The 11,117-nt window shown below is 33.8% G+C and overlaps 1 protein-coding gene across 1 annotated transcript in view; it reads left to right on the top strand.

The window, feature by feature from the left end:
- The window catches only part of ATP2B1 (ATPase plasma membrane Ca2+ transporting 1), a 112,671-nt gene extending 103,558 nt beyond the window's left edge, over positions 1-9,113 (top strand). Inside the window, exon 22 of the mRNA XM_090273897.1 lies at positions 7,600-9,113. Coding sequence (XP_090130023.1) covers positions 7,600-7,911 — 312 coding nt within the window. The 3' untranslated portion in view covers positions 7,912-9,113. The remainder of the gene's footprint in view (positions 1-7,599) is intronic.
- The last annotated feature ends 2,004 nt before the right edge of the window (positions 9,114-11,117 follow it).

Raw genomic sequence — 11,117 nt, forward strand, 5'->3', positions numbered from 1 at the left:
ACCTAACGTTTCTCATTTTCTCCTTAATGTTTAAATTCATTGTTCAGGCTTTTCATAAAGCTTTCTTTTTGTAAAGTGGATTGAGACCTCAAAGTGTTGTCATTGTTGTTGTTTTATTTCATAGAGGGCTAGATAACAGGTGGAACAATTGCAACCAAAGATTAGATATGAAATCTGTGAGCTTGTCTCTATGCTAACTCTGATTGTTAATATGGGGAATAAAATTGTAGCTTAGAATTTGTGAAACTACTATAAATTTTTGAGTATATGCCTTCAAACATTTTCATATTGCATGGTGCCCAGAAGCAGAAGCGTGTGATTTGAAATTGATCTCACAGAACCAAGAAATTGTATTTTTAAAGCTAAAAATGAATGTAGCATTTTTACTCACCTTGTTGATTTTGGAAAGTAAGTTATTAAAAAATTCTCAATATATACCCAGTTGTTTGCCTTTTTAGCCTAGACTTTGGCCTTGTTTTGGATTTTTTTCTTTTTATGGGGGAGGGGATGATCTCTGTATAAGATTCAGAGTTCTGTGGTATTTATTGTTATTGTTTTTCATTTGTATAATCAATTCTTTTTAAAATTGTATCCTAGATAATAGTATATTATCTTAGTTTTTCCAAAAAAGTAGGGAAACTGTACTGTTGATTAATTATTGAATCACTTCATGTCATACTTTCCATTAACTGACTAAAATAACAAATTTCCTTACAGGTTATTAGTAAATGGTAAATACCCCAAAAGCATTTTAACCTATACCATCCTTACTGTGAATTAGGGCCTTGATTTTTGTCATGGATTCTCAGTATATTGGAGGCCCACCCACCCCCAAAGTCAGCTGAGCTACCTTAGGCTAGTCTTCGTATTTGGGCAGAGACCTGTCTTAGTCATTCGGTCTCTCGCCAGTTAAGGACTAGAGGAACCTTTGGGAAGCTGGGGAGAGGAAGAGTTGAAGGAGAAAACAATGCAATTTTAAGAAAAACAGTGTATTCATTACCTTTTTATTTACTTTTTGCTTAAGTAACTTCTGTTTGTTATTTTTGACTGTGCTCTGCAAACCAGGCAGAACAGGGACTGTTCCCCATTTTACTGTGAGAACTGAGCTGGAGCTTAAATGATCTGTCCATAGCTAATCAGAGGAAGCATGATTTAGAACAAAACACAGACAAGTGCTCTGAGGAAAAACTGACCCTGTAACATTAGACAGGGCGGTAAATTTACATACATGGATCGATAGGAATCTGTTTTTTAAAAATTACCCTGCTACTACCTACCTGAATGAAATGGTATATGTAAATTGCTTGGCCTTGGGCCTGGGACAGCTAATGTCATTTGCATCCCTTCCTCCCTCCCTATGGATTTCGCCTTCTTTCTGGCTTTTGAGGGCATATTACAACTCATTCCTTCATCTCCTACCATAGTAAGGAAAACAAACAAGTAGTTGAGAATTACTGCATGGTTATGGCACACAGAATATTATAACAGGGCCCTTAATGTACCCTGGGAAGTCAGGAGAAGTGACCTGAAGCACATGACTCCTGAGCTGATGATTCTTGATAGAATTTGCTCAGTTAGGGAAAGGCTTCAGTGACATAGTGTGGTACTAAAAGAGTAATGAAATATAAGGAGTTAATGAGGCTAGAATGGATGGTAAGTATCTGTTTATATCTTGTAAGAAGGATCCAAAATGATACTTCATCCTGAAACAGTCTCCCTGTACTCAAATGTTAAATTTGAAAAATTTAAAATGAACAGACAAGTTGAAAGATTAATCATGAATAATACCCTTTATCGGGATTTAGCACTTCTTAATAACTTATGACATCTGCTTTGTTTATATATTAATATATAGTTTTTCTTGCACCATTTGAACGTGGCAGATACGATGTTACACCCCTGAATACTTCAGTGTGTACCTCTTAAAAATAAGTCTCTTATATAATCATACTGTATTATCACATCCAATAAATTTAACAATACAGTACAGTACCTCTATATCATAGTTCACTTATCGCGTCCTCACTGTATCGCGGGATTTTTAAAAATATGATATTTAGTTATTTATCGCGGATTTTTCGCTATATCGTGGGACTTTGCGGTACTGTGTATGTGGTTAAAGTTACATAGGTTTAAGAGTGTAGAATATGTTTAAGAACATAAGTAGTGTTTATAAAAGTGTGGAAAAGGTTAATAAGGGACTGGGAATGGTTTATAAGTGTGTGGGAAGGGTTTATAAAGCCTTAAAATATATATAAATACTAAAGTAAATGTAAGGTTCCTACTTCGTGGATTTTCACCTATCGCGGGAGTGTCGAGAATGTAATACCCATGATAAGTGAGGGAATACTGTAATACCATTTTATCTAATATACAGTCCATATTCAGATACTTCAGTAGCCCCCAAAATGTCCTTAGAGCTTTTTTGAGCCAGAATTCAAGAAAGGCTCATCAACATGTGTTTTAGGATTATTTAGTCTCCTTTAATCTAGATCCATTTCTTCTATCTTTATTTTTCAGGACATTGAATTTTTTTTTTTTTTTTTTTTTTAAAGATTCCAGGTCAGTTGTCTTAGAAAGTATTCTACATTCTGAATTTCCTTTGTTTCCTCATGATTAGCTCATGTTAAACTTTTCTGACAAGTTTATCTCCTGGGTGGTATGTATTCTATTTTATTTCAGCAAATTCTAAACAGTTGACTTTTTTATTTGAAGGGGTGTCACATGACCTTAGGTATACTGTAATTACTATATTTCTTTGTATAATTGTGTTGCACACCTTATATTAAATATCAAATCAGTCACCAACTTTAAGACATGCGCACCCACACCTGCCCCAGGCTCATTTCTGATGCACAAGTGTGCATGAGACCTCTGAGTTGCTGGGAGCAGGTGGCGAGGGTGATAGAGAGCAGGTTTGTAGTTATGGCTTCATTAAGGTTTGAGGTGTTTATTTCTTTATTCTGTATTCTGTGTTCTTGTAATATAAGGAGGTATCAAGGGCTGATATATATTCTTGTTCATGAGGTTGTTATTGTACACTAACAGTTGCAGTAACTATATTTCTGTTACCATAAGTTTCTTCCAAACTTGCTGATAAAGCCTTGTCTTAGGTGATGGTACAGAACATCAGCCAATATATAGAATTAACTATTAGTGTTAATATATGTAATTAAAGGTTTGATTTTTTTACTGTATTCCTGCCCTAATATAGAATAGTCTTAGAAACATCTGTGGATTTCAAACTTCTTTGACTATTATTTGGAATCTTAGTTTTGCTAAAGAAAGAAATAATCCATTTCTACTTTGTCATTTACTAGGCTTGAAATATCTCTGGAGAGATCATCTTTTTTTTCCTCAGATTTTTTACTCCTAAAGATCTCTACAAAAAACATTCTATAGTTTTTCTTTAGTTATGAAGTATATCACTGTAATATCAGCCTTCACTATTAGTAAATTCTTTTGCTGAATCAATAGTTAAGCCTTCCTAGAAAGGCAAAATTGAAAGAAAATCTGGTCTTCTCAGAAGGGTTGGTAAACTATAGCCTGTGGGCCAAATCTGCTCTGTTGCCTGTTTTTGAAAATAAAATTTTATTGGAACAGAGTCGTGCTCAGTCATTTAAATATGGTCTTTGGTAGTTTTTGCACTATACTGGCAGGGTGTAGTAGTTGTATCAAAGACCGTATGGCTCACAAAAGCTATATTTACTCACTGGTTCTTCACAGAAAATGTTTGCCAGCTTCTATTCCAGATAAGTAAAGGTTACACGTTACACAAGTAAGTCTTACTTTGAGAAAATTTGATGTGCAAACACCCAGCTTTTGGAAATGACCTAGAATATTCTTCCTTATTACATGATATCTTTTGTTTTACCATTGCAGTTCTTTGTTGGTGCATACAATAAAAGTAATAATGTAAATTTCAGAAATGGGCAATATGTTATGGAAAGTAGGATATATCAGCCAGTGACTAAAATAGTCTCATGTTTTAGAGGTAACCTTGAGTGTCATGTTTTGAGCAATAATATTGTTATTCTTTTCTGCTGTCAAAATTTAGAATTTTATTTAGGAAAATAGGTGGTTTAGCAGGGTGCATGGTTTTGTTTTGACTTATTAAATTTAATGTATTTAATGTAAACTGATCATCATTTTGAGTTTTTTAAAATTACTTTTTGATTATGATAACCACTAATTTTTTTGTTCACCATATATGCTTCATGTAATGTTTTCCTCAGAATTTAGTGTTTAAAAAATTTTCTTGACATGGGGATTATTGGATTTTTTTCTTAATTTTAATAATTTTAGGAGTTATAATTACATTGTGCATCATAAGGATCAATAAATAGTAAAGGAATTGTTTAAAAGACTGGATAAAATAAAGAGTAAGGCTTGGATTGTCACAAATGGTTACCTCTTATTTTCGTGCTTAAACTGAACTCTTATAGTATTAACATAGTTTTTTACCTACCTAAAGTTTTGTGCGTAGAGTTGTGCTTTTTAGTTACTCAAAATTACTATTTTACAAACCTTAGATAATAGAGATCATGGTGAGTGTAGGTTAGCTGGGTGTCATGCCTTACATAGAGCTTTGTTACTTATGTTCTTTATGAGTAGAAAGTAAAACAAATCTGGTTTAATGATCCCTGGTTAATCTAGATTTTATTGTAATTTTATCTAATGTGAGAACTGTTCCTTGAAATTCATTGCTTTGGAGTGATTCTGAGCTGTCCTTTTGTATGCCTTGTCGTCATGTAGCCAAGTAGCAGAATCAGAGAGAGACGGCATTAACCTTAACCTTAGGAAGTGTTTTACACTAGTGACGTTAGGTGTGAGGTTAATGTCCACATGTTCTCTTACTGACTTTGAAAGGACCTGCAATTGGGAGTCCAGGAAACTGGGTTCCAAGACATTTTGATACTGATTAGGAGTGATGTTGCAAGTCAACCACCCTCTAAGGTGCTCAGTTTCACCATATAAAGTGGTTAGAATCAAGTACGAGTATGTTGAATAACCTCTCAAGCTCTCATTTTCTCAGATAGCTTAATAAATTCTTCCAGAAACAAAAATTCTTACCAAAATAGAAAAGTTTTGGTAAAAAGGAAATCTAAACTCATCTGCCACAGATGTGTGTCTGTGTGATTATGTGTACACACTGACTGACTGCTCTTTACACTCTACCTATCTTAGAGCTTAGAGCTCATACCTTATACCTTTCTCCTGAGTTCTGGATATTTTTCCTCAGATGTTCTTCACCTCCCAAAATTTAACATGCTTCAAAATTGATTTGTTTTCTCTACTATTCGCCTCTACCCAGACTGGTCAAAACAAAACAGAAAACATAACTGTTTCTCTAGCTCTATTTAGCAGCATTGTCAGCAACCAAGTCAAAGAAGTAGCAACTTCAGGGTCTTCTTAAAAGTTCCCATCACCCATCAGGTTTGCTGGCTGATCCTCCAGTTTGTGTTCTGACAACAACAGATATTTTCCTCTTTTTGAGGGGGTTATCATTTTTGCTTTTTCAACTGCATAGTTTATTATTAGGACAGTCAGGATACTTGTTAAATGTTCACATATGTAAAATAATTGTAAGATATGTAAGATTTCACAGTAAAAACAACAATGATTGTAATGGTATATTTAGTAAGAATTGTTTACATATCCTGTGTAAAACATTTAGTCTTAGTAAATGGGGGAATAAGCAATAAAGGAAATTGAAAATGTATTTATTCCATTTTACAGTTGAGGAAATCTGTTTGTCTAGGGTTTCTTAGCCAGTAAGTGGCAGAGCTAGAATTCATACCCAGACATTTTTACTTCTGTCTTCCTCAGTCAGTGGTGCTGTACTCTCTCTGTATAAAAGGCTGAGTGAACAAGCTGTAAAGCAGCCTACATACAGGACCTAGTGAATCAGGCAAGGCAACTATGAGGAGAGGTTAGGTTCTAATCAGAGCTAGGCATGTGTTGTTGCAAATGTCAGGATTCCTTTCTTTTTAAGGCTGCATGATCTTCCATTGTGTAAATGTACCACATCTTCTCTATCCATTCATCTGTCAGTGGACGTTTAAGTTTCCCTATCTTGACTATTGTAAGTAATGCTGCAAGGAGCATAGGAGTACACGTATCTCTTCAAGATTCTGATTTTTGTTCCTTTGGATAAGTTCTCAGACGTGGGAACTAAAGTAGTCAAATTCATGGAAGCAGAGAGTAAAATGGTGGTTAACCAGAGAGGAAGGGGAAATGGAAAGGTGTTAGTCAAGGGCTACAAGTTTCAGTTATGCAAGATGAATAAGTTCTGGAGATGTAACGTGTAGCATGGCGACTATACTATACTGTATATTTGAAACATACTAAGAAGTTAGAATCCTAAGTATTCTCAACCACACGCACACACACACACACACACACAAATGATAACTGAGGTGATAAATACATTGATACATTCAAATGTCTATTTGAAGAAATTAATTTTTTTATTATGAGATGATTTTGGTGACTACATTTTTTTTCTGGAATGTCAGTGTCAGTTACTTCTCTTATGAGTAAGTGATCTTCACTAAATAGGATTCATTAGAATCAAAGCAAAAGCAAACACTGTACTTAGATTGATATATAGTAGATGTTCAACTACTTGGATTTTGCTTTTTTTGAAAGTCTGTATGACACTGGGTTAATGAGTTATAATGTTAGTGTGTGCAGTGATTTTTTTTTTTTTTTTTTTTTTTTTAGCTAATTTCCCCATTCATCTCTTTCCGTCCATACAAGAGACTTCTGAGAAGGAGGGTGAATTGTTAGGCTATTTGTTTAGGAGCAAAAATAATAGAAAACTTTGTGTCTTCTCCTTGGGAACTATTTCACAGAAGAATCCCAAAGGGATTTTTTCTGTTTTTGTTTTTAAGTCTGTTTTCTTCAGTGAACTATAGCATATAAATTGATTTAAGTTTTAATCTATTATAGAGAAAAACACTAACACTTTATAGACAAATGGCATATACTCAAATATTTATAGCTGTTTAATGGCATTTTATAGATATTTATTTGGACTTCGTCTTTATTTTTATTTTATACCCCATGGGAATAGTCGGGTAGATGTCAGTTCATTGTGGCATTCAGCTTATATTTGCTTGGCTTTTTCATAGTTGGTGACACCCTAATTCCTAGCATGATAAATAATAACCCTCTGTGCTTGACTTCGTTTAACTTATTTTAATTCTTTTCAAAATTATATATTTTTTAATTTTAAAAAATCAGCCAAAGCTTGTGTATGGTTAAGTTTTCATTTTGTTTGTTTCTTGTTTGATTTTGTTTTTTTAGGGGGGAAAAAATCCTATAAAATGGCTATTAAATTTTAGCCAGTGACAATGAGATTTTTTTAGTATTACTTTGAATTCTATATCTTAATTCTTAGAGTATGTGGTCTTGTTGTTCTGTAGTGTCCTACTAAAATATTCATTTTTTTACAGTGTATTGCAAGTTCCACTGCATTACATGCAAATACGATTCACTCATACCTAGCTGTTTGTGGATTCAGACTCATAAATGCGCCTTCTTTCAGTTAAACTAGTAGTGTACTGACATTTTTTTGTTTTCTGATATTTACAGATTCGAGTGGTGAATGCATTTCGTAGTTCTTTATATGAAGGGTTAGAAAAACCGGAATCAAGAAGTTCGATTCACAACTTTATGACACATCCTGAGTTTAGGATAGAAGATTCAGAACCTCATATTCCCCTTATTGATGACACTGATGCTGAAGACGATGCTCCTACAAAACGTAACTTCAGTCCTCCACCCTCTCCCAACAGAAATAACAATGCTGTTGACAGCGGGATTTATCTTACAATAGAAATGAACAAGTCTGCTACCTCTTCATCCCCAGGAAGCCCACTACATAGTTTGGAAACATCACTCTGATTGTAAGCTGAATGTTAACACACTAGCTGCATTGTAAAGAAACAAATTGAAACTGGGTCTTTTCACCTATTGTGACGGACAAGATAGTATTCTTGTCTTTGGACTTCAACAGAAGACATACTTGTACGAATGTAGATTTATTTTTTTAAAAAAAACGCAAAGCTTTCTGCCAGACTGAGGGTGCTTTTTAGGGGGTGGGAGAAATGAACTGACAGATAAACAGTAATTCAGCATGAGGTGACCTGTGGATCATCAGTAGTACCTAAGAATGGTCCTGAACGGTATATTATTAGCAGAGCTTTAGTTTATCTCAATCCTTGGTGGGAGAGAGGGAGGAGTCAAGTTGGGCAAACGAAGAGCCCTGGATCATAGAATTGATTCTTTAATTTCTGCTGTTGGCTGTTAATAATTTGGATTATTTATGTTTATAAATGATACAGATCTGTTTACAAGGTTTGTAGATACTTTTTTTGTTCCTGTTCATAGATGGGAGGCTTCCTTATAACTGATGCAGAGAAAAATTAGTCCTTCAAATACTGCTCTATTTTCAGGAAAAAAAAGGGTGTTTCTATTGAAACTGTACTAAATTTTTGCCTACAATTTACCTTGTTAAATATTGTAGATAAATTGCTAATACTAATAGCCAAATAGATAACACTAATGCTTTGTTTAAAAAAAACAAACAAAAAAACAAAACAAAACAAAAAACATGAGCAGTGGTGTTCTAATAAAGTTATGGCATCTGTCCTAATTAGTTTCTTAAATACATTTACTACTTAATGGTTTTGAAACAACTGTTTAATTTTTAAAATTTTTGAAAATTTGCTGATAACCTTTTGTTCAGAATTTAGTAGATTGCTTAATGCGGGACATCAACTGCATAATAAAAGATGCTTGAAATGCTTTTGTTGTTTCAGGCAAATCAAATTAAATCAAGCTATCAAACTACAAGAGAACCTTAGTCCTTTTTGTTTTAGTCTAAACATGTTAGTTCAGTGATGTCTTGGTGAACTGTGGGGTGAACTGTATTGATTTTTCTAGTAAATCCTTAGAAACCTTCATAGAGCATGAGGGCTGTTGGCATTTTGAAAAAGGTTAATAAATAGAAGCATACATGTTTTTCTTTTGTTTTTGAAACTTGTTTGTAAACATAAATAAATCTGCCCTTTTATTAAATAAATACACGACAATGTTTTTTAAAAGGCATTTCAGCTTCTTTACTCAATTCTGCATATATGGTGCATCAGTCTGTTCTCTTTAACCACAATTGGAGTTAGTTTCAAGATGGTAACAGCCCCATGAAGTACTGCTTTAATTCCTTCGTGATAAACTTAACAGAACCAGATTAAGAAAATGGTTAGCAATTTCACCATTTGACATATTCTTAATTGAATTTAGTTTGTATAAAATAGTCTCACAGTTTAAAAAAAATAATGACCACCATTGTCTTTGATATATTTATTTTATTCTTAAGTGGCCAAATAACAGATTATGGTAAAATGAGATTACATGAAAAAGGTCCTAAAAAAATATATACACACACATTTAGATATAATAATTAACAATATGCTGGAATGCCCATTTCTAAGCCAATTGGATTCTTTAAATCTTTTCTTTCTTTTGTCTACGTTCTTTCCTTTTTTGCCTCTGTCTTTACCTTTTAGGAACTGGCATTATGTTAGGTAGGGCCCAGGTTTCACCAGATACACAATCCTCAGGCTGACGTAAAGTTTACGAGGACTACTACAGCATCCGACCCAGCAAAGAAACATTTAGTTGATGGTGCTTGATATTTTTGGTGGGTGGGGGAAAGTCTTTTTCTCTCCATCAGTCCTTTGCAGTAATCCTCTGCAAGTCTTAGAAATACATTGGCTCTGTCAGCATTTGTAACTGTACATTTATTCATCAGGTATTTATAGCAAATCACACTGTAAAAGAGGTAGCATGATATGCTGGAAAGCACACCAGGTTAGGAGTCAAGACCTGGTTTCTGTTCTTGGTTTTGCCATCAATGTGCTGCATGACCTTGGAAAAATCATTAACCCTAAATGAGGGTGGTGGACTAGACTATCTCAAAGAACCCTTTCAACTCTAAAAATTGACCCTATCAACTGGAGAGCTTACAAGGCATAGGGAATAGAGAAAAGGGAAATATTTTCAGTTTTCTTTTTTACATTGGTTATGCTTAAATATGAATGTAATTACCAAAAGATTTAAAAGTGCATGTGCTTTGGAGGATTTGTATTGAGCTTTTACAGTATTCATTTTTCAACTCAAGGCAATGGCTTTTTACACCAACTCTAATACATAAACGGGTCTTGTGACATCCATGAAGTAGTAGCAAGACATGCTTAGTGTGTATTTCTCTCTTTGAGACACTGTAATTTCTACGAGAAGTTTCCAGAGCTTTATGTAAGTAGAAAAAAAAAAAAAAAATGCAAGCAAGCTGTTAAAGATCTTGGATCCCATTATATAATATGTATAGCATCTGTAATTCAATCACTTTTTCTCTTTTATCCTCTAACCAAAATATTGTTTAATTTTGCATCCCAAATGTTTTTAATCTTTGTATATTTTTTAAAAATCCTTTCTCCTCATCATTGCCTTTTTTGTGGTTGTAAATAGACTTACTTGCACTTTGAAGATGAGTTTCTCCTTGTCATCTTACAAATATGTGATATGGTAATTTTCATAACAGATGTCAGTTTTGAACCAAGAAATGGTGATTTGTTTATAAAAAAACAAAACAAAAAACAAGCTTCATTTCTGTGAAATTGCTCTTTGAAAATTTCTTTTTACACGTGTAAGCCAACTAAGATACCGTGATGGTGTTGATTTCTTTCAATGATGCTTACCATCTATTTTAGCCACTGAGCCTTTTATTATTTGTCTATTTGTAAAGTTCATTTGTCTTAACTCATTTAATAAATATACTGTTTATCTGTTTCTGAATGGGGACTGAACTTTTTGAATATTTAAATTGATTGAAACATATTTTGGAATTTTTTCTACTTGAAATTTTTAAAATTTTAATGAAAATTCTATACTGTACTTGAAATGCTATGGTTGTATTACAGTGAGTTGGTGTCCCAATATGCAGGCTCTTGCCCCTAGAGTGAAAGTGGGCGTATTGTTCCTACTCTCCTACCCACCATCTTCAATCCTTGCAGCACAGTAGATTATTTCTGCAGTCCATGGGGATGTAA

Source organism: Furipterus horrens, unplaced genomic scaffold (genome assembly GCF_987537825.1).
Source record: "Furipterus horrens unplaced genomic scaffold, mFurHor1.1.pri manual_scaffold_4, whole genome shotgun sequence".
In the NCBI taxonomy this organism is placed as follows: domain Eukaryota; kingdom Metazoa; phylum Chordata; class Mammalia; order Chiroptera; family Furipteridae; genus Furipterus; species Furipterus horrens.